The 23,875-nt window shown below is 39.2% G+C and overlaps 1 protein-coding gene across 2 annotated transcripts in view; it reads left to right on the plus strand.

Moving 5' to 3' along the window:
* NAALAD2 (N-acetylated alpha-linked acidic dipeptidase 2) overlaps nt 1-15,798 on the plus strand; it is a 30,404-nt gene extending 14,606 nt beyond the window's left edge. The window contains exons 12-20 of one of the 2 annotated variants that reach the window (XR_010785498.1): nt 1,133-1,196; nt 3,126-3,193; nt 6,193-6,284; nt 7,700-7,790; nt 8,446-8,710; nt 11,921-12,002; nt 13,202-13,294; nt 14,621-14,934; nt 15,593-15,798. Coding sequence is in view for 1 of the 2 variants with exons in the window: in XM_066570417.1 (XP_066426514.1) it covers nt 1,133-1,196; nt 3,126-3,193; nt 6,193-6,284; nt 7,700-7,790; nt 8,446-8,710; nt 11,921-12,002; nt 13,202-13,294; nt 14,621-14,810 (945 nt within the window). In the remaining variant the exon portion in view is untranslated. Of the gene's footprint in view, nt 1-1,132; nt 1,197-3,125; nt 3,194-6,192; nt 6,285-7,699; nt 7,791-8,445; nt 8,711-11,920; nt 12,003-13,201; nt 13,295-14,620; nt 15,374-15,592 lie in introns of those variants that run through there. The other variant, XM_066570417.1, reaches the window with a different exon arrangement.
* Nucleotides 15,799-23,875: the final 8,077 nt, after the last annotated feature.

A 23,875-nucleotide genomic window follows, 5' to 3' on the forward strand; every position in this document is an offset into this window, starting at 1 on the left:
TTTAGACATGAATTAGATTCAGTTTCTCTAGAGACATTCCTCACAGCTTACATTCCTCTTCTCTGCAGCTGCCAGATCTGTCATGTATTAAATCTCGAGGAAAATTAACCCATTATATTCACCATCTTCTGTGTAACAGAAAGAATTCAGCTGTGGCAACATTCTTTTGATACACAGATGATCTCCATAGCTCGTAAACACAGATATTTATTTATGCTGCAAATATGATTTTGCATATATGCAAGGCTCCATATAGGCAAGTACAGTCTTGCTCCCTCCCATCATATTCTTTTGCATGATCTCCTCTCCTGTGTGGTTTTTTTTTTTTTTTTACATGGTGTAATTATTAATTACCAATTAAATTTTTAGTTCACATGACTTACAAATTATTAGTTGGGTTATAAATTGAATTAATCAAGTAACAATTGCTAACCTAATTAAAATATCTGTCACAAAGCAAAAATCTTGTGAAATACCACTTACTAATTAGAGTATCAATTTCAAACATAATTACCAGTTTGGAAAAAAAAAATAAACAACATGTCTGCATATATTTAGCATGAAAGCAATGCTTAGTGAACTCAAAATAGTCAGTCAACTGCATTTAAGAAGAAAATTTCAGTGCTTTGGCTTTCCCTTTTGAAAAAGAAGATTGTAGATATGTCAGGAGTGCTTGGTTTATCAGTGTTAAAATTGAGTTCGGTGCTGGGAGCACATAATGGAAGACTAGGGATTAAAAGCATGGAGGAATTCTGGCTGACCTCACAGTCACATGTTGCATGTTCAGAAAGTCCAGAAGTGCAGAGCTAAAATGCATGTAATAACCTAATTTTACTGTGCTACAATTCTATCCAGTAATTTTCCTGCTCCATTTTGCTCGTGTGTGATGCAGCAGGCAGCACCTACACTTTTGGATGTTTTCCACAACAAATTAAATTAAGTCCCAGAAAGGGTAATAAATTTCATATGCTCAGAACATTTACCATCCTCAAACAATATAATTAGTAAGGTACGCAGTAGTAATTATCCTGACTGAGATCTTAATAGTAATGCTCTAAAAAACAATGCACTTGACATGCTCTTGACTAAATGCCACTAACTGGAAGTAAGGATTTTACATTTACAACCCTAGGAAAATGCCAAAGTCCTTCAGGAACGGGCAGTCGCTTACATCAATGCAGATTCTTCTATAGAAGGTGGGTCTTTTATTTTAAAATTTGCGTGACTTTACAGCTATAATTTTTATTAGTTCTCTGTGAATTATTTACTGCATGAGATAGGTATTATGGTGTACAGAATAAGTGTAGCAAATATGGAGTTAAGAGGAGAGAGAGAACAATTTAAGTTTTCATGTTGCTTTCTTTTGCAAGTAGTGGCATCCATGAGCTGCAGTCCACGTGTCTGAGTCCAGAATATCTCCTCTGGAGGAGTTTATTATTCTGTGCTAAGGAACTGAGCATTCTGTATGTTAAACTGTCTCTTAGCTGCATTAACTTTAATTTACAATTGTAGTTTTAATATATGACAGTCTGCTCCTTGTTCTGGTCATAGCTCCAGCTCCTGTCCCTCTGGAATTATAATATTTTGAGACAGTAAATTATTATGATGGTAAGACCTCAGGCTTAGACTTTGTGGGGGTGAGAGATACTTTGGTGCTTTGAGCCAGTGCGCTCACCTTTGTTGATTGCCAGGAGCAGGGGGTTATATATTTATTACAGCAGGACTTTTTTAAAAAATAGACCCTGAAAAGTGTTTCACAAAAAACCTCAGCCACCATTATCCAATTTACTGTGTCCTTCAGATTATGAGAAGAATATGCCATTCAGGAATGCTGCTTAGAAACTGGCCTTTGTTTTTTTGAGAGGGCCCAACAGTATGATCTATATTACAAAATCCTTCTGAAATTGTGCTGGACTTTATTACAGAAAGACCTTTCTTACTGTTTCCTGTGCTGAAATAATAGTCAGAAGGGTCCTGTGAAGCTGCTCTGCATCATAACCTCTGTTACTCGGGGCATTACTCTTCCCACATCAAATCCAACTTATTTGGGCTTCCTGTGTGTGAATAAAATTGATATCTACAGGCATATTTAGGAGCTCTTTTTATTCCTGTCAGCTAAAAATTTTGTCTATCACAAGAGGATTGGAAAGAAAGAAAAGCCAAACCCAGTTTCTAAATGCTCAGTTGGAGCTGGGAAATAAGGAGGGTTAGAGCTGTTCCTTCATTTATGCTGCCTAGATGCTGTGTAAAAAGTAGAGCAGAATTTCACACCTAGAAAATCTCACAAATGAAATAATAGTTTACAACTGCTTCATATTCTCACCATGGATTGTAACGCATATTTTTTAGTTGGTTTGCAGCCAACATCCTGCTGCCTTAACAATTTTCTTCTAAATCTTGATTATTCAAACATGTCTCTTGCTTTATGCATTAAAGGAAATGTGAAAGCAAAACAACTGGAAAAGAAGTGTGTAATAAGGAAAAGAACACCATTTTCAGTGCACTGGCTTAAGTACCTTGGACATCTCTCACCTGAGCAGTAAAATCCCCTGTGGACTCATAGCATTCATCTACTCTGAAAATTATTTTGTTTATCATCATATGTTCTCCACAACACTTCTTATACCGCTTTTTGGACAGTGAATTATTTCTATTTATTGTCCTATAGCAATGAAAAGAAGAAAAGCAAGTCATTGTTTTAAGCACTTTTGTGGCTTGAATTTCCAGTTTTCACATACAGACTCTCCTTGGAAACATCATTAACATTATCTTGTATTTTTTCCATCATCTCACTGTCTGCCTTCTGTTCAACGAAAGCTTTAGGAAGTGTATGAGTGACAAGGGCTTGTAGCTAATGAGGGATAATTAGGCATACTTTAGAGCTATGGGAAGGCTTAATTACATTACTGTGGATGTACTATAACCAATACTTTATTGCCTTGTAGTGCCAGTAGCTTACAAAGTGAGACCATGCAGTCTATTGCTATATATCTCTGAGGCAAGATCAAAATTTTTGCCTTAGTCAAAAAGTTTATCTATGAAAGGACTGCAGGGTTTAATCCATTAAGAAGATAAAGCCACTAGTACATGAAGGGAAAATTTCCATGTTTTTGTTTTATTTTCAGGTAACTACACATTAAGAGTTGACTGTACCCCTCTTCTCTACAAACTGGTGTATAATCTGACAAAAGAGGTACAGAACCCATCTACTTTTCTGCCTTTCTAAGAATAAGTAAGACTCCAAGTTTATTTGATAAAATTGGACTATCAAATAATACCAGACTGTTTTATTGCTGTACTGGAAGATTCCACCAAAATCAATAGCAAAACATCCCATCAGCAGTACACAGTCCATGCTCACAGTTCCTCAGTATTCTTAAAAGGATGGAAATGTGTCACTGACATAAGTGGAATCTTATTTGCAATATACAGTAAAAATAGTAATAATAAAAGCAAAATGCTTGAGCAAGATCAATTCTCTAAAGTTATAAACATTGAAGGGAAATATTTTTGACATTGGCTGGCTACCATTTTCTCACTGTCTGTTCCCCTGAATCTCCTCCATATCTCACTCAGCCCCTGAAATATGTGATAAATATTGAAGGATTAAGAAGGTTTTTTAACAGGCCTGATGTGTGGATTTGCTTTGTTTCAAGTGGTGACTTGAAACAACCATGACTCCTTTACTTTCATCTCTCGGGATATGTTACCATAATGCTGAAAGGTTGTGATCCACTAAAGCATGGAACTTTATCTTCCATTTGAGTTAACCAGATTAGACTCCTTTCATGAGCCATTGCCATGACCCTCAGATGAGGATTCATCTCAGCTAACAAAAGACAGAACAAGAGCAACAAGGCTCCCTGTAAAGGCATTGGGTAGAAATTAGTTCCTTTAGGATGAGATTTGTTTGACCAAATGTGGTTGTCTACCTTTGTATGTACTGAACTCAAACTATTCCCCCCCTAATCTTAATGGAACTCAGGTCACTTGGTCCAATGTAAAAATCTGCCCTGTAATGGCACTTAGTAGGATGGCTCCAGCTACCAATCTCCCATCCTGCTAGATGCATTCATCCCAAGTTATTTTCAAACACGGCACACTTCTACCACCTGAAATGCCATGGTTTAGATCTGGGAAAGTTCATCTGTGCTATTCCCATGATTTTCTATTCTTTTCTACATTTTATTTTCCTGTCAATTCTGTCTTAATCTTTCATCCTTGCAGAGGGAAGAAGCTGTGCTGTTCGAATATTAGCTCTGACTCTTGGCACACTGAAGAGCATTCTCTTTTGTCTAAAAAACTTTTCGTGTCCTTAGTGCTGCAGGGCCGTTGATAAAATAATTTACTTTCTCTCTGCAGCAAGCCACTAACTCAGGAAGACATTTCACTGTAAAAGATAAACAAAGTTACAAAAAAGTGCTCGATGCTAAAATTAGTACCTAGCTCTGATCTTAAGTCAACTATCCAGCTATTGCTGATTTGAGTAGAAAACTTCCATTAAAGTAACCAGGCAAAGTACTTGAGACTGACTTGTAAAAATAAATGTCATATTCACTGTTATTTTAGCTTTTAACAGTAGAAGCATGATGTAAACAATAGAAAACCTGGCAGCCTGATTATGCCTGTCCTAAGGAAAGTTATTTCTGTTCCTATTAAGGTGTCCAACACCCAGTTATCCAACATCCAAAGACCTCTTTGCTCTTCTTGTTTTTGAGTGGGCCAGTCCTCACCAGAAAGAAATGTAGTGTACACATGAAGTGTTTTCTTTCAGGGAGTTCTGCCTTTAAGTGTGGTCCAGCATACAGATGGGACATTGAGCTGTTGACTGTCTTCTTGGCCCTGCTTTACTGCCAGGGTTTAGACATTTGGTCACCACCAAATGGTGTCTGCAATAGTTCAACTCCAATCCTCCTGTGATTATCACTGCTTCTTTTGCATTTATAGTTAGAGAACTCTTCATCTTCTCTTGAGTTAGCAGGAAGCTTATGCTGATCCTAGATTTGGATCTAAGTCCGGGCAAATATGTTTTACTATGCTCTCAGTGTTGTATGAAAAAGCTGACCAATGTTTTTACATGACCAAAACTGTTAGAATAACATCTTTGCCAGAGCATAGAGTGCTTTTCCTCCCACATGCCAGAGTTCAGCTTGCTCTTATTAATGTGCATTTTTCACTTTAGCCCTAGGACTTGACCAGAGTACCCAGAAATGACAGCAGCCAAGCAGTTATTTCACAAAGTTGTTATTTTCCTGCTAGTTGCTGACAGAATCTCAGAGGTCAGAACTCTTTGCAATTTCAATTTGGAGTCTGAATGTTTTTCAAGGTCGAATTTAAGTCTCAACAACATGGTGGGACCATGTAAGTGTCCATGAACATTTATGCTTTGTACTTTGGAAAAAAAAAATCCAATCCTCTGCACATAATAGCCAATCTTATACTTAAGGGACCATGTCTATTAAAGGTTGTTTAAGTGTAGGTGGAGACCAGGGTTGGAGTCTTGACTTATTTCTAGTCTGCCACAGATTTTCTAAGAGCTTTCGTCAACTTATTTTATACTCTTTCATAGTTCTGCTGGCAGCATGATGACAACACTAATATTTACCTTTTCCATCCTGGTTACAGAGCTTTTGGGGTTTTTTTTGAGGTGAGGGTGAGACCTACATTTGTACATACGGTGTCTTGCACAATGATTCTCCAGGCTTGGTTGAGTTCCCTTGGAACTGCTATAATTATTTTGTACCTTTCCTGCAGAACACGCAGTCGAATTTTAGGTTTAGCCTTGTTGAGAGAATATTGCTGCTGTGCAGGGCAAACCTCAGGACAAACAGGCTTGTGATTGTCATCTCCCCATGCCTGCTGAAAGGAAAGCAGGTTCCAGTAAACTGAGGAGTCCCACAGTATTATATTTGCTGTTGTGTGTGTACATGCCCATTTCCCCGGTAGTAGATGAGCTCCAGGTAGCATCCTTTTAACCTGTTCTTTCCTGCTATCTGTGGTTGGTTCCAAGTGCCTGTGAGATGCTTTCCTTGTTTGGGAATGCATAAATGTGAGTAACAAATGTCAATATTCACTTCCCTGCGTGCAGCAGCACTGCTGGTTAAGAATGAAGCAGGGAGCTGCAAAGATCTCCTTTGATAATGAATCGAGTTAGAGGTATTTTCAATGAGATTATCATATTTCCCTCTCCAGATTTTAAGCCCTGATGAGGGTTATGAAAATAAATCTCTTTATGAGAGCTGGCTGGACAAAGATCCCTCATCTGAAAATAATAACTTTCCCAGGTAAGTTAATATGTTTCAGGGTTTATTACCCCAATATTTTAATCATATCATGGCATGGCTATTCACTAGAATTTTTTGAGATGTGCTATTTATGGCAGCAATAAAAAATCTTCTAGTGCAAGGTGACCCTCTAGCAATAATATTTTTAATAGTAAAATAAAATAGTATTCTTTTTATTTAATGATGGTGACATTATTCCTGTGATGAAATGAAACCCCACACTTTCTAAAGACCTTTATATTAGTAGAAAAGCAATCTGAAAATTCAAAAAAAGCAGGGTAGGGAAAGGGTTCAAAACATAGTTTAGTCACCTACTAGATAAGATAAAATCAAAATTGTTAGGATAAGCAAACAGTTGAAAGAACCTGCCTAGAACAGTAATTAAAAAGCAGTAATTAAAAATCTTGAGATAATTATTTCTTGTTTATTCAATGAATGTAAATGTATTACATTACAAATCTATATATGAGTGTAGTAGCACTTCATATTTCAAGGTATTGCAAGTCCAAAACACTCTTTCCACCTGTGACTCAGAAAGGCTAAATCTCATTCCCAGTGTGGCGTTACTGACATAAGGTAGACAGAACTGCCCACTTCTGTGATTTGACAAAAATCTTCTGCATGTTTCTGGCTCTGCTAAGATGAGTTTCTGGATTCATTAGACCCACTGAGATTTCTTCCTTTTGAAAAAGCAGCCACATTTGATCTTTCTTAGTTGATGCACATCATTCCTTATGTACACTAACTTCACCTGGAAACAGAGGAAACTTTTTTTTTTTTTAGCTGATAAACACTAATTATTCATCCGGCCAAACATATAAACCTGAAACTTAACTTCAAATATAAATATTTGAAAATACTTCGGGTGCGGTGTCTGTCTTCTGCCGTCTCCTTGCCCCTGCCACGCCGCAGCTCCCCATCAGATGGCAGCGGCGGCCCGCGGGTGCCGAATGCCGCCCGTGCCTTTCGCAGCGGGAATTATTTATCGGTCTTGGATTCTGCAGCGGAACGTGCCAAGTACACAAACACATCTGTCTTTACACATACTGCTGCCCAATTCGTATTAGTTTGGAAATAGATGATTGATGTTTTAAGACGGCAGAGACATGGCTGATACAATTTTATGGCTCCTGTGCATAAATTGTTTGTATTTTTAATGTCAGCTTTGCCATAATTAGGATTGCTACAATTAAAAGATCTTCCTAGCAATATTGGATACTGAATCAGAGTGTTGGAATAAAATCAGTTAAGTAATTAAGCTTGCCATTAATCTGGCCTTTGATCTTGCTAGTGTCCCTGATGTGCCCTTCAGAAAATCTGACCTCAATTTCTCTGAAAAATCTGCATTTTGCATAAATTACTACCATACTGTTCAGTAAGTGCCCTCACTAAGATGTTGTCTTTTCTGCTTGCAGAATAAACAAACTGGGGTCAGGCAGTGATTTTGAAGCTTACTTCCAGCGACTGGGAATTGCATCAGGTAGAGCTCGTTACACCAAGAACAGGGTAAGTCTGACAGACTGCTCAAAGAAGTTTGATAGTGCTGAGCAGTCATCCTGTTAAAAGCATTTATTCATAATTAATAAAAAAGCTTCAAAGCATCTTTGACTGGTTTGTATACAGTGATGTTTCTTAATTTAACAAGAAACCTAAATGTTTGGAGAATAAAACATGTTACAGTGATGTGTATATTCTATAGGATGTCAAGTTCACAGAGAGGTATTTATAGAGTCTGATTGAAGGTGGACAGTTTGTTCCACCATGCTATTAATAGTCCCCTTAATATACAAATCTTCCATAGCTGTGTTCAGAAACAGCTACACAAGGTAAAAAGGGGCTATGATTGATGACTTTTGCTATCCAAACTCCAAACTGTTTTCACTCTTGGAGAAGGCAACCTCTGTGCAATGGAACTGAAGGCAGGTCTGTGTGGGTAGAGAGAAGGAAGCATGCTCAATCCTGTGCAACAGTCCATGGATTCAGACTGGTTTAATTTTTTAATACAAACACATACAAATGAAGGATATTAAATTGTGTTTTGTAGCAGATAGCTTTTTTGATTTGGAAACCAAACAAAGCATCAGGGTCATAAAGGGATCAATACATCTTTTAACTGCAGTCAGAATACAGGGCATTGACAAATTTGCTTGCTCTTTTCCAGAAAGCAGACAAATTCAGCAGTTATCCTGTCTATCACACTGTGTACGAGACATTTGAGCTAGTGGAAAAATTTTATGACCCCACCTTCAAGAAACAGCTAACAATTGCCCAGTTACGAGGAAAACTGGTTTATGAACTGGCAGATTCCCAGGTCATTCCATTCGACTCTAGAGACTATGGAGAAGCCTTAAAAGGATACAGCAACAGAATTTATAAATTAGCCAAGAAGCATGAGGAACAGCTGAAACTTCACAAAGTATCATTTGGTGAGTAGCAGCCACAGGTCTGCATTATGTGCATTAATTAGATGTGCAGGGACATGTTACATCTGTCATAGCTCTGCAAATTAATTCCTTTCTTTCCTGTTTGAAATTTGCCCTCATGGTAAAGAGCCTCAAATTTTTTTTTTTTTCTAAACACAACACAGGTTTAGCTCATTATTGTCTTGATAAGAGGGTGTGGTGGTCAATTACTAAAGGTTATAAGAATTTTCATGCATATTATTAATTACAGTCCTTATTACAGTGCTGACAGGCAGTCAAGGACATCAAATGTAGGACAAAGTGGTATCTCAGCCTGGTCCTTACTTTCTTGCTTAAAAAAGAAGACAAGTCAAGTGCTTATGGCAACTGTTTGAAATCAAGGGACACAGGTGTCCATTCCTCTTCATCCAAAACTTCAGCTGACCCTGGGGAGCTCCACCATCTCCCTCAGTGCCTGGCTACTATTTTTAAGCCACAGGAGCACCTTTCCAGCTCTCCTACATGAATACATCTGTTTGCTGAGCACATAGTTCTGGAGCCCATAAAACAGATTTAAAGCAGCACAGTGCTCAGGATCCCAGGCTGGGATAGCTTCCACAGTCATTTTCAGTCTCCTCTTTTTTTCTTCTTTTTTCCTTCTTGCCTTGATCACTCCTTGTGTTTCTGCACCAAGGAGATATTTCAGTCAGTCCTAATTCACTTGCTATCTGATGAACCCATGACTTAGAGATACAAATCACCTTTTGGAGATGCAGTCCTCGTTTGGGGCATGTGAAATATTGTAAGAAACTCAAATCGAACCCACATTTGGGGGAGGTTAAAAATTATGCTTGAAACGTCATTAATGGTTTAGGTGAAAAATTGTTGACTATTTTGAGAAGACACCCTTTTTTGTAAAAAGGCCTCTTGAGACAGAGGAAGCATCTTGTTTGATGGATCATCTGGTCTGAGATTCTGTAAAACACCCAGAGCTACTTCAACATGTTCTAGTGTTCACTGCAGCATGTCTTGTAAGATCAAATATTTTCTTTTTTTTTTGCAGTAGTAGGACATCTATCAAAATATCTGTGAAAATATTTATTTTCATTGTTTTTTTATCTATTTTCAGATTAAAAGTTGCACAAACTACCTCCTGACCAATGCATCTATTCTCATTCCTAGAATTTAGAAGCAATTCTACTTTTAGCTTTTTTTTTTACCCAAATAACACTGAGACCACTCCTTAATATTTTATAAATCTGTTATTTTGACTATTTTTTACAAGGCATGTTTTTCAGTCTCATCATTATTTTCATGGCTCTTCTCTGATGCCTGATGAATTTTAAATTATTTCTTGAATGAAGCTAAATTTTCTAATTTTTTATTTATTGTATTGCACCAGAGTACATTAAATAATATAGGTAGGCTTTACAATACTGTGAAAATTAAAGTTTATTTCACTCAGCACTTTTATAGAATTGCTTATTGTCAACACTGAATGTCAGAAAATTGTTGATTAATCCTAACTAAATCATATAGTTGTCCTTCAAAATAATTGATTAAGGTTCTTATTTGCATTTGGATTCACATTTTGGCTGTTCATCTGCAACAAAGAAGGCTGGAACATTTTTTTTTCGTAAAATTTGTGCGTGTAGTCATATGCTATCAGGAAATAATGTTTTCAAGTGGAGAAAAAAGAAATGTGATGTTTTCTAAAATAACCAACATTGACAACACTGAAGAGCTAGGGAACATGAACACAAAGTTTCTTACATTATTTTTCAGATGGTCTTTTTATTTTTTTCCCTCTCTTTAATCCCCTCCTACTGCTTCTGAAATATAATCTGTTGCTGTGATATGGCCATGATGTCAGCAGAGCAGGACTCTGCCCCAGGCAGACTTAGAGCTCTTGCCACAGGGTTGTGGACAAGTGTGAATTCTCACCCTCACAAGGTGACGTGTCCCTCTGAGCTGCAGTCTGTAAACAGCTTGCATGCATAAAATCTGTGCCTCCAATTGCACCAACTAAACAACAGCAATAAGACAAAAATAAAGCAAGTGTAGGCTTGTGATGAATAAATAAGTTTGCTAGAAACAGGAGAGGAAATGAGTCTGAGGAACAGCTTTCAATAGCAGTCCTGGGAACAGAAAGCCTGTCACATGAAATTGGATGATAAAGCTATAAACAATGAAGGGATAATAGTTGCCAACAGAGGACTGGATTTAGGGGATGATCTAATCCTATGTCCCATCTTCCTGCACAGTTGAAGAGATAATACTCTGGTTTAGCCAAAGTTTTCTGAAACTTGTGGGCAAAATTTACAAGTTTTAAACTGTCTTTCTTTCTAATTGAGTTGAGTGTTGATGGGGCCAGAATTTGGTGTCATAACCTCCACCTGTGATTTATTCTACAAAAATAACTTGCATAAATCAATACTTTTCCCAGGTCTGTATTAATACAGCCTTCCACATCACAGCTGCTACTGCCATTAAAAGGAAGGCCTGCTGCTTCTCTAAGTTATTCCACATGTCTTGGATGTACTGGGCAGGAAAAAGCAGCAGCCATTCCTGCCCACCTGCCTGCACACAGTCAGGCAATCCCCTGGGGTCTGAGTGGCAGTGCTGGGGGACAGCATGGGGGAATGTGGCACAGGCACCTCCTGTGCTGCAATTCCAGCGTGCAGCAAGCACAGGACTTGGCTGCTGAAACCTGCTGTGTCTGTCCCTGTGTGGCACGACAGCTGTGCCTTCTGTGCCTCACCTCACACTGCTCAGAGCATGTATCAAACTCTCCTGTTGTGCTGTGAATGGCACATCTTTCTCCTCAGCAACATCCTGCTGTTCTTTCACAGCCTTCTGGAACAGCTGGTGTTTCTGATGGAAGTCAGGCTTTTTATACCTGAACACTGCAGTGCATTCGTTTAACAGGAAGCTGCAGAGCTCTCAGTTTGCAATGACAGCCAGTTTTTTGCTTGCAAGGCAAAGGGAAGATGTATGGTTGTGAAAGCTTTCCCAAGCACTCTGCTTTACTGCTACTCTTATTGCAACAGGTATTTGCTAGTAGTGCAGCTCTTTAAAGTCTGCACTAGGAAAACTAATCATTATGTAAAAATGACAAAATTAATGCTCTTATATCAGCAAGACAAATGTAGTTCTTCTCCCTCTGGGCAACTGAGAGGTATATTTGGCTTAGTGGATACTATGAAGTTGTTCATGTAGTCCTTCCATTCCTAGATCCTCTTTTTTCTGCTGTGGTGAACTTCTCAAAGGCTGCTTCTGAATTTCACAGGAGACTTGAACAAGTTGACAAGAAAGAGTAAGTCAGAAAAAAAGAATTTTATATATGTATATATTTATGTCCTGGTTTGCCTTAGGTAGCCAGAGTGGCAGTTCTTTATTTTTTCTACTACACAAGGATTCTCTCTGATGAGTGTAGAACAAAGCTCTGAGCCCTGAGACAGGCAGTATCTTTTAAGATGAATTAGCAGATACAGGAATATTTGCTGTGATTGATAATATGAGCTGTAGAGCTTATTACTAGTATCAGGTTGTCATTAAAATTACTGTAATATGTGGAAAGGCAGGTAGCAATGAAAATTAGATTTGGACTGAGATCTGTTTAGACTATTGTAGGTGATGCCATTTGGAGGGATAGAATGTAAGAGAATAGTGCAGAAGGTAGTCTCACACCTGAGGAATTGCAGCTGTACTAATCACCAAAGATTAGGAACAGGCCTGCCCTTAATAGGCCACAGCTGTGTCCAATAAGAAGAAGAGTGCCACAAAAGAGTGGGTTAGCTGGGTGAGGAGAGTTGGAGTTTGTTGGTTGTGCTGTGAAGAAGGAGTCAGTGCTGCAAGGAGCTGCCCATGAGAAATCACTGTGAAGGTATGGGACTTTTGCAATATGATGACAACAATGTGAGAACTTTTACTTTCAGCACACTTCAAAGACAGAGGATGATGATTCAGAATATCTGAGATATCCATATGATGCTTGACAGCCTAAGGCCCCTTGCAGGACTCCTGTGCCCTCTGAGTGCAGTCACTGCAGGCCACATATGGTACCAGTTGTGTTTAGACAGCTGAATCCCATCCTTACTATGTTACTGCATAGATTGGAACAGGACTATGGACATTTGGCTTATGAGTAAACACTAAACTTTAGCTGTCTTCATCTGTGTAAATCTTGGTCTTCTCCATTCTCTTAAGTGCTATCTTTCCAGTGCCATTTAATACTAAGCAAGTATCTGACACTCTCAGAAAGTTTCCCATATTTCTTTTGCATAGTGTGAAATGTTGTTTTCTAACACAGAAATATCAATTCATTAATAAAACGTGGATTCAGAATCTCCATTTGCAAAACCTCACCTTTTTCTGTAAACTGTAGACCCCACTGGTCTTTTTTTCTTTTTCTATCAAAAAGAAAAAAAAAAAAGAGAAGAAAAGTATTTTAAATGAAACTGGGAGGTTCTGTTTCCCTGCTGTGTGACGTTTCTCTGTTTCCCTCTCCTGCAGTTCAGTTGCAGTGCGCATCGTGAATGATCAGCTGATGTTGGTAGAAAGAGCTTTCACTGATCCTCTGGGCTTGCCAGGAAGGAAGTTTTACAGGTGAGGCTGAAAGTTTCTTGACCTGCTGTCCAAGGCACCCTATTTTTGCAGCTGACTGGTCAGTTGAATTGCTGTATGGGTCTCACAGCAAGTACAGTTCAACACTTTGCTTTAAGTACAATTCAGCGAGTAGTGGACTTTGTTTATAATCCTTAAGGAGAACTACTTGGCTACTTCAGTCTTGTGGAGCCAAATTCGTCTCTTTTGGATCTATTTATCAGCTGTGGTTAAACTACAATAGCATTGTACTCTGACTTTTACTTGTAGATGTGCAGTACTACTGCTGTTACAACTTGCTCTTGTGATTGTCTTCAAAGTGAGGATTGAGTGAAGAATGAATGAACTGTATTGAAAAAAAAAAAGTGAAAAGAGGATAGAATAAATGAGAAGAGATATGTAATGAGGGTCAGTTGAAGAGAGAAGCCAAGAAAGGAAAGCTTGGAGAGTTTGGAGAGGGAGGGACCTTTCAGCACAGGATAAAGGCCTGTGAGCTGTGCTGGAGAGCCCCATCTGTCCCAGTTTTGGCTGCTTCTGTAGGTGCTCCAAAAGGTTAAACCACTAACTACTACACCCTTTCTAGAAACCCAGGGGTTTTATTAGGAATACCTGACAAGATGCCAGCTTTCAGTGTCAGGGGTGTAAGTACCTCACTTTGCTTTCAGTATCCCCCTTTTCCTAACAACTGGATACGTCTGACTCACTGATGGATGGCTTTCATGCCGTGCCAGAAGTCTTCCAGGCAGGTAGAACTGGAATCACACTTCCATACTCCTTGGATAAACTGTCATTCACACTTTGAGAAGAATGAAGTAATTTCTTTCAAGAAATTTTCTGTTGGGTGTTGGGTATCATTTGGAGCTGTATTTTTTTTTTATTAGTTCTTACTTGTTTGCATTTATTAATGTAATTTTAATGTTTCTTTTCATTTGGAAGGACTTTTTCACATGGTGTAAATGTGCTTTGATACTTCATAGTTAAAATAAATTTAATTGCAGATCTACAGCTATTATTAGGAAAAAAAAACTATACCAAAAAATAAGATTGATATTTTGTGCAGTTCTGATCCATTATGACCACTTCTCAATAATTCATGCTTTTCTCAAGAATTTGCCCACAGATTTTTTTCTCCCTCCTTTTACATTCCTTTCCCAGGTAAGTAATCTGCTTACCATTATGCAGCTACTTAGCTGTTTTTGAGGTTTCTACTCCATTTCTCACAACACACCTATAACTAGTTTTATTCATATAGTACACATACAATGAACACACACCCCATTAATAGTTTCTTTTACTCAGGATAATTGCCTTTTTCTTCTTTTCCCACAGACATGTTATCTTTGCTCCAAGCAGCCACAACAAATACGCAGGAGAATCCTTCCCAGGAATCTATGATGCCATGTTTGATATTGAAAGCAAAGCTGATCAACGTGAAGCCTGGGAAGAAGTGAAGAGGCAGATTTCCATTGCAGCCTTCACTGTGCAGGCAGCAGCAGACACACTGAAGGAAGTAGCATAAGATGAAGGCTTTGAAAACTCCCACAGCAGAGCATGGCACACAGAGCTGTCAGGCTGCTGCGGTGTCCCAGTGTCCCTGACTGCCTGCCCTGCCTGAGTCTCCAGCCTCCCAAACCACAGGGCAGGTGAGCAGAGCTCTGTGTGTCAGAGAACTCCTGAGCTAGGAGTTGCTGCATCTCTGCTACTCACAGAACTGTAGCTTCATGAACAACCCTGGGTGGAAGCAAATTTGGGTGTGGGGAGAAGTGGGGAGGGGGGGGGAAGCAGGAACAATCAGTTTCTGATTAGAATTTTCTGAGAGATCTACCAGCTTTGAGGACCCAATGTTTTGGATGTAAAGTTATGAAAACAATTATTTGCCAAGCTACCTGCAAATTTTGTCCACAGCAGTGATCAACAGCATGCATTTTGATGGAAAAAATATAATACTCAGCCTGTATTTCTTGTTCTGATACTTTTATAATTAAAAGGCATCTCTGCATATAAGAATCTATTCTGCAGAACCAGTGAATGCTCTTTACACTTATTTGCTTTCTTGAAAAAAATAAATAAGTGACTCTCCTACTGGTTGCCAAAGCAGTACTGGCCATTCTTGATAATCAAGGAAAACAGCTGCTTATGTGCAGAAATCCAAAAAGCACGCATTCCGTGGAGTGCACATCCATCCCTCTGAAAGTCTCTATGCATCTCCTTCCGTTGGAAAAGTGCAAATCTCTCTCCCTGCTCTTTTTGGCACCTTCTCTAGTTCTGAACCCATGGCATTTTGTTCCTATTTTCTCCCAGGCAACCTACTTCATATTTTTTCATCTGAAGGAGCTGGAGGACACTTACTATTAGCATGGAGCTTGAGATAATTCTGTCTTCAAGTAAGACCTGAATGACATTTCCCAGTAGGAGCTGATTTTACATTCAAAGAGGAACTGAAATGCTTGAGAACGCCAGTTATACAAAACTGTTTAGTTTGTATAAAAAGAAAAAAAAAAAAAAATTTCTTGCTTCATTTGCCCTTTAGGTGTAATTTTCATCTACATGCTTTAAAACTAATAAAATTGCTAGGATTTTACTGAATTAAATTCCAGCTTGTGGAAACTGACATTAGCCAATTTCATCTCTTATGTAAAATATACTACACTTTTTCTCACTACCATAAATTGCACCATGTTGTAGGAATAAAATCTTAGTTTTATGGGGAATAGAACAGATGTGGCTCTAAAAAGGAGAGAATTAGAAAAGCAGGCCAGAGTTGCTGTTGTCATCTCAGATGCCTTGAATTCAAACATGGGAACAAGAAATAACTTGTGGGAAGTTGTTTTGGGGGATATATGCCACCAAGACGAGAGGCTTTCACTGGCATCGCCTCTAATATGCCTCTGTGAAAGATGAAGGACTGCGTGCTTGTGGATGTTTTTCTCATACTTTACTGCTCAATTGCTTTTTGCAGATCAAACCTTAGGCACATGAGGAGGAAATTACACTTCCACAGTCCATGCTTTACCGCTTCTCTTGGGAAATGGAGTGCAAAACTGACCTTGCTAGCACACACATAAGAGACAGGAGTAGCTGATGCTGGGGCAGAGAACAGGTGATTCTTTCCCTCTCCTCTGGCAAGGCTCCACCCGGAGTGCTGCTTCCAGCCCTGAGGCCCCAGCATAACAGCCATGTAGGCCTATTGGAGCAAGTCCAGAGGAGGCTATGAAGACGATCAAAGGGCTGGAGTATCTCTCTCTCATGAGCACAAGACTGAGATGACTACGGTTGGTCAGCCTCGGAAATGGCAGGCTCTGGAAAGACATTATTTACAGCCTTTGAGTAGCTAAAGAAGGCTGAAGAGGGATTATTTACAGGGGCAGTGTAGTGATAGGACAAGGGGGGATGGCTTCAAACTGGAAGAAGGTGGGTTTAGAGGAGAAGAAATTCTTTACTGTGAGGGTGATGAGGCACTGACACAGGTTGCCCAAAGAAGGTGTGGACGCCCCATCCCTGGAGGTGTTCAAGACCAGGATGGAAGGAGGTCTGAGAAACCCAAGGTCTAGTGGAAGGCACCTCTGCCCATGGCAGAGGTGCTGGAACTAGAGGATTTTTAGGGTCCCTTCCAACCTAAACCATTCTATGATCCTATGAACAGTGGATACATTTTTGTTGTTCTCTTTACTTTTACCTAACTGGGGCCACTCACAGTTTTCATCTCATCTGTAGCTGAACTTACTGCTTAAGAATATCTTGCAAAGATGTGACTGGTACGTAACTGCACTGGGTTTTTTCTTCCCTTTCTTTGAATCGTGTGCCCTTTCTGCTCCATCATAACTCTACATTAACTGCAATGGGCAGTACTGAGTGTGCCCCCAAGGGAGGGTTAGGATATCTAGACGGTAGAAAAAAGCCATGAGTGCCTCTTCCTCATGAGCAGCAGCCAACTTTGGATCTGCCACTGGTTGCTGCTGAAGGATCATCAGAGTATAAGGCATACAAGGAGCTTCCACATTGTAAAGAAATATTTGTTGAAACTTTCTTCTTCCTTCATTTACAGAAATGTATAAACCAGTGAACAAATGTTTCACCAGCAAACATAACTCTTTCAGTGGTAGCTAGCCTTTGAGGTTCTGTACTATTACCTTGCTGCTGCAAAGAGCATACAATCTCTCCTTGCTTCCCTGTGCAGTTTGAAGCTGTAAGAATAGATTACAGCTCACAGCAGGCTGAATGCACAGCTGGCATTGATTGCTTTGTTCCTCTTGTCAACTTAATTGATAACTGTGTGAATGTGAGATTCATCATGACCAGCTACATCCTGAGAAGTACACAAAATATATTAAATCTATTTCCATTCCTGTCTTTAAAGTTCTACTGAGGCAGTGATATCCAAACCCTTAAAATAAGGAAACCAAACCACTTATAAATTGCTTATACTAACTAAATTCCACAAAATCCCTTATTCTTGGTATTTTAAGGATCAGTTACTCAGACCTCCAATTGTCTTTCCTTCCTCAATGAGTAGAATCTTAAGTTTTATAGATAAGCAAACAGGACTCTGTTGCTCTCCCCCAGTGCAAAGTGTAGCTCTGCTTTCCCATAATTTTAAAGTACAGATGGGTAACACAGTCCTTCCCCAATTCCAGTTGCCCAGTTGCTTCACTCAGCCTGGCTGAAACAATCAGTGAATCCTACGAAGGGGAGAAACTGACCCTTCAGCCTAGTAGACTGGAGCTGTGAAACAATCGGGCAAAATTAAACTTGGATGGATCAAGTATCACTTGGATATCTGGGTTGTCAATTTCCTCTTTAGAAAATCAGTTCCAAAGGGACAGTGCCTGGAAGTTTATTTCAGCTTGGAAACAAACTTTTTAGCAGGACCTGTTGCATTAGGTACATGAGGTGTATGTACATGAGGTAATAATCTTAAACTGGAGAAGAGTCAATTTAGATTAGATACAAGTAGGATTTTTACAATGCAGGTGTGGAAACACCAGAACAAGTCGCCCAGATTGATGGTAGACACCCCATCCCTGGAAACATTCAGGATCAGAGCTCTGAATAACCTGATCTAGCTGAAGATGGCAATGGGATTGGATTGGATAGCCTTTAAAGATCCCTTTCAACGCAAACCTTTGATCCTATGATTGAGATTCTCTTATGGTTGAAATACCTTTGCCTTGACTTTGGAAAGAAATCTGTAACCTTAGGTGCTGGAATCTCCAGGTGACACTCTGTCAGACTCCTCTGGGGACCCCCTCTCTGCAGCCGGCAGAAATTGGACATGCATGACCTGTTTTTTCCTCTCTAAATTCCCCTAGTTTTATTCATAGGATTTCAGTGTACAGTTAACAGTGCTACTGAAAAAGCTGACTGATGGTAAACATCAGGAACTTCCCTATGGCAGAGCAGAGAAGATAACACTAATTAAATGAAATGCAGAAATCTTGCTTCTGCTGTTCAGAGCAGAACCAAAGTGTTCTGTTCCTCAAAGAACAGCACCTGCTCATTTAAAGTGTCCTTGGAGAAACCAGCAGGAGCTGAATTTAGCAAGCAGTCTTTGTTAAGGTAAAAGATTGCTCCCATTACACCACTGAGACTTGTGCCAGTTAGAATCTCTAAGGTCAAGGATGTGCTTCTCCTGATGGATGCTGGACCCTTAAACATCTTCTTCAGCTCGGGGAGCTCAAGGAATCTAGGAGGAGTAAGAGTGCTTTGTTAGGCACCTCATGCAGGAAGGGCTGGACCTGGTTTAATTAAACTCCAAACATATTCCAACCTTTCATTAAGGGAAAGAACAGGAGAGGTAATAATAGAAAAACATTTCACAGCAGGGTATCGGATAAGAATAGACTTGCTAAGTTTACATGGCACCTTCCCCAGATGTGCTTTGCTAGCCTGCTGACAGTGCAGCTGACATGTTCCTGATGCTGCCATCCATACTACTTCCAAACTTGGCTGTACTCTTAGAAGGAAACCCAAGTCAGAGTTGCTGGACACAGTGACTGTTGTGACAACACACCCTTATGTAACCCGTAAGAAGCAGGAGTCCAGACAGAGGAAACATGGCCAGCTGTGAACAATGAGCACTGAAAGATTTAGATCTGAGGTCACTCATCCCTTCAGATATTTCTGCAACCACCACCCCCCTACTGAAGCATTGCTTTTGTTTTCTCAGCTCTGTCTCCTAAGCCATATTTCCATACTCTCCACCAGAGCCTGCATGCCTGGACAGCACCTGCCTGCACTAAAGCTCTCTTCAGTTTGCAGCACACACCATATTATCCTGGCACTACCCTTACAGGAGTGTGGGTACTGACAGCAGTGATAGTGCTGTCCACTGCCATGGCAGAAGAGTCACACATAAGCATCCTGCCAATCTTATTACAAGCAGAAAGAAATACACTTTGTAACTAAAGACAGGGTCGTTGTTGGAATGCTGGAAATCTTAACTGTGTGATTGAAGAATGATTAATTTCTATTATTAAAGAAAAAAAAAAGAAATTATAGTACAAACCTTTCAATAGAAAAGCAGTTATATTTATAAGCTATTTCTCTTCCTGGGATCTCCATTATCCAGCAGTGCCCCTTCTCCAATCATCCCATATCAGTAGTCCTCTACACCACATCCCATGCCTCAGTTTTCAAGGCCCCCTGCATGTATCCCTCTGCAACAGGGCACTAGAGTCTGTGTATGTTGCTCTACACAGTAAACTTGCTTTAGTTCTAGTAGTTATTTAAAAAAAAAAAGTCTATAACAAGCAACTACAGAATGAGAAACAAGTAAGACAAGAGCCACCTGGACATGGGAAAAGTTTTAACAGCCAAACAAGCCAGAACACAGCTGCAGGCAGGTTAAAAGAAGATCAAACAAAGCAAGCCTGGCAGGTTCTGGAACCCTGCAGAGCTGGAATGAAGCTTCTGCCACGCTACCAGCCACAGGAATTCCATGTTCATTGGACTGTCAGCAGAGATTGGCATCTGGGGACTACGTGGGGGAGGGTCCCAAGTTTTTTTAAGAAAAATCATTAAGCACAGCTATTTATCCATAGTCATATGCACACTTAAGTGTCCAGTCCTGGTAAACCTGAGAAATGGATTAAATTAACCCAGCTTTTCTTTCTGTATTTTCAAACCACCTCTGCTCACCCAATTCAGCCAGACAGGAGTTTGGTTTTGCAAACACCATTCTTGTTATCTGTAGTCTGATAAAAAACAACCTGCCTGAGGACAGGATATTTGTATAGGATTCAGAGTGTGACTGCAGGACATGGCACTTGCCTCTCAGGCAGCATTACACTGTTTTGTACTAAAACACAATTACTAGAATATGGAGAACCTCTGGCAAAATCTTTCAGCTCTCTAAAAGCTACTGCTCAGTCTGCACAAAACTATACTTCAAACTTCAATGAAGAACATCTGCAATGCATGGAGGAAAAGGGAGGATGTACAACACCACAGGTTGCAATACACTCCTGAATAGTTATTACGCTTACTGAAGTACCCTTATGGGGCAGTTTAAGGTAAAACATATGTGCACTATATAATACAATTGTGAAAAGCAGAAACTCACTAAAATTACACATGGTTTAGCTTAAGAATTATGTGCTCAGCATTTGGGTATTACCACTAAACCACACTGAATTTTTGGGCACTTTTCACTGTACAAGTCCCAACCGTACCCAAGTCTTCAGGCAATGTGAGCCAATACAGCTGTTTAATTATAAATACACATGTTGAGCTTGTTGTTGAGCAAAACAAGCACTGACCAATGTCACTGTGCTCACACAGCAAGTAGGTGAACCCTTACAAAGGTATGTGAGAAAAGTGTAAAACACTGTTAAGTTCAGCTGTAGGGAGTTTTCATTAGCATCATCCTTAGCACGTCTTCTCTGAATTATTTTTCAACAACAAACATGTGACAATCTTTTTCTTTAAAACTTATTTTCACCTACATTTCAATATCCTCCATTCATCGTACCAACCTTCTCTTCTTTACAGCTGTTAATTGCTCTTGCAAAGCACAAGCATCCCACTTAAGTTATCCAGTAAAGTAAAACTCTGGTAACAGTAGAGCCAACAAGCTTCCAGTTCACAAAGCTGCAGTTAAAGAACTTAAACTACCTCTTTACTGTAGGCTTTGAACATGAGTTGACACTCAAAATGTTAACTGCTTTCACTATGAGCAGAATGTTTAAAATTTGGGTTATGTACATAATGATATAACCTGATTACCAGGCATTCCCTTAAAAAAACCCCTAAATTAAACCCCTTGGGGTATAGAAGCACACTGCATCAACTCCGCCTTGTTATACACAAACCTGATTTCCAATTAAGGAGGAACAAATTAGGTTAAACACATTAGGCTAGAAGTATATCAGGTTAGTCTTTTCCCAAGCATGGAATTCAGTAATAATATTGCAGTATCAGTATTTATCATAGGTTTAAATCACATTTCAGAGAACAAGGTTTCTGGACTAAAAATATTTAATAGATCATTGTAACATAAAAGATCTGCCTCTAGGTAGCTTTAAATGAATTTTGTTGCAATGCAGCTTTAAAATTTAACAAGGAACTAATTCTTCAAATACTTGTTTCTAGCAGGTAACAAAAATATTTTATTCAAAAGGATGCTTAATTTTTTGTTAAACACTCATTTGACTGTGGATTAGTTTGTAATGTCTGTGACAATACCTTGGTTACCCTCTGGTCAAAACACCTACACAAACTTTGGGAAAAGCGCAAGTATTTATTACCACAGAAGATATCAGGCTTCAAGAGGAGAACCCTTTTCTACATTGAGTGAATGCCAGAAGTTTTGGAAAGTTAATCTTCTTCTCCTAAGAAACCAGAAAAAAAAAATATCAAAGCAACAGTACCCTCAGCAACTTTAGAAACAGCCACTGTATCTGGAATTACTCCACTTCCGTTAAGTTTGTGACAGCTCAAAAGTCTTGGACCTGAACTATTTCTGTGAATGAGACAGGCCCCCATCTCAATAACCACTCTCAGATTTCTGCAAAACTCATATCCTGACTGGGCTGTAGCTTTAGAAAGCACCAAACAAAGAAAGGAACAACAGGTGGGAAAAACCCCTTGGCGATGCAGTTTCCCTCCTATTTAGACTTACATGTGGAAAATGTCCACTTACATTTTACTTCAACAACCATGCTGCAAACTAACAGGGAAGTTCACACCCATAAACAAAAGCAGTCAAACACAAACCCCAAATGCAGCCAGCATGTAATAAGAATTTTATTGGATACATTTAGAAAAAAACTAGAGCATGAAGACACAAGATTAATTTCTGCCTGCAAGTTTTGTGAATGTGCAGAATCAAACAGCCATGCGAAAAGTCATCTCCTCTTCAACTGTAATTCAAGACTCTTATAATGGCAAAATTATTACCACCCTTAAACAGTGTTCCAGACACATAACTCATTACTTAAAAAAGGATCTCCTTCCTGAACAGAAGTAAAAAAAAATTAGTAGCAAATCGGGAAAGACCAATCATTAACAGATACAGTATTTAATCAATACTCATGCCATGTTTAAAGAATGCAAGCCAAAAATGGATCATTTGTAGAATAGGTATATTTTTTTCCCAAGGAAAGAATTCCTAGTAAAACTAATTCCTAAACTACTGAAATGGTGACTTGATAATCTACACAATCCAGAATACCACCCAATGGAAGATTTTTCTGTCAAATTGTATTAGCACCTAAGAGTCAAAGTAGCTGATCAGCCCTGTGCTTAGCAATGTATTAACATTTCACATAAATTCCAATTCCTCCAAGAAATGTTGTTACAGATACATGACCATAGAATTGTTAAGATTGGAAAAACCTCTAAGGTCACCAACCACAAGGTAGCACCACCACCATGTTCACCATTAACTCATGTCCTTACACCCATGTTTTTTTAAACACCTCCAGGGTGACTGCACTGCTTCCCTGGGCAGCTTGTTCTAATGCCTGACAATCCCTTCCATGAAAACTGTTTTTCCTAAAAGCCAATCTAAATCCCCCCGGCACAACTGGAGGCTGTTTCCTCTCATCCTCTATCACTTTTTACCTGGGATGCAATGTTAGATAGGAAATATGTTAAATAGGAAAATGGGCTTATACATGAGGGAAAAGATAAAGATTTCTGTCATAAACTTGTATACCCATGCAATCTTTTGTATTATAAAGAGATCGTGAAGGTGAAATTATACATGCACCTGGACAGTAAGCTCTGACTCAGGTAACATGCTTGTGTAACACATAAACAACCCATACTGAAACACACTACAGCTCTTAAACACTTATTTATAAAAATATAGTTAGATTGTATCAACTTAATTTGATAAATACAGCACAACATCCAAGAGCATGAAAAAAGGATGAATTTGACACTGAGTATTCCTGTTCATACTGGTTTGCAATATAGTGTCATATTATTAGACAGGTGAATGCCTGTGATCAAATATCACTTTGCTTACTTGACAAATCTTGCTTTTGGGAAAGTATCCATCACGATTGGTTTAGCACATGACAGCTGGTCTTACCTTCTCTCCACACTAATAAAAGTTACAGCCAAGCCAATATTCCATCA

This window comes from Molothrus aeneus, chromosome 2 (assembly GCF_037042795.1).
Source record: "Molothrus aeneus isolate 106 chromosome 2, BPBGC_Maene_1.0, whole genome shotgun sequence".
NCBI classification, from domain to species: Eukaryota; Metazoa; Chordata; class Aves; order Passeriformes; family Icteridae; genus Molothrus; species Molothrus aeneus.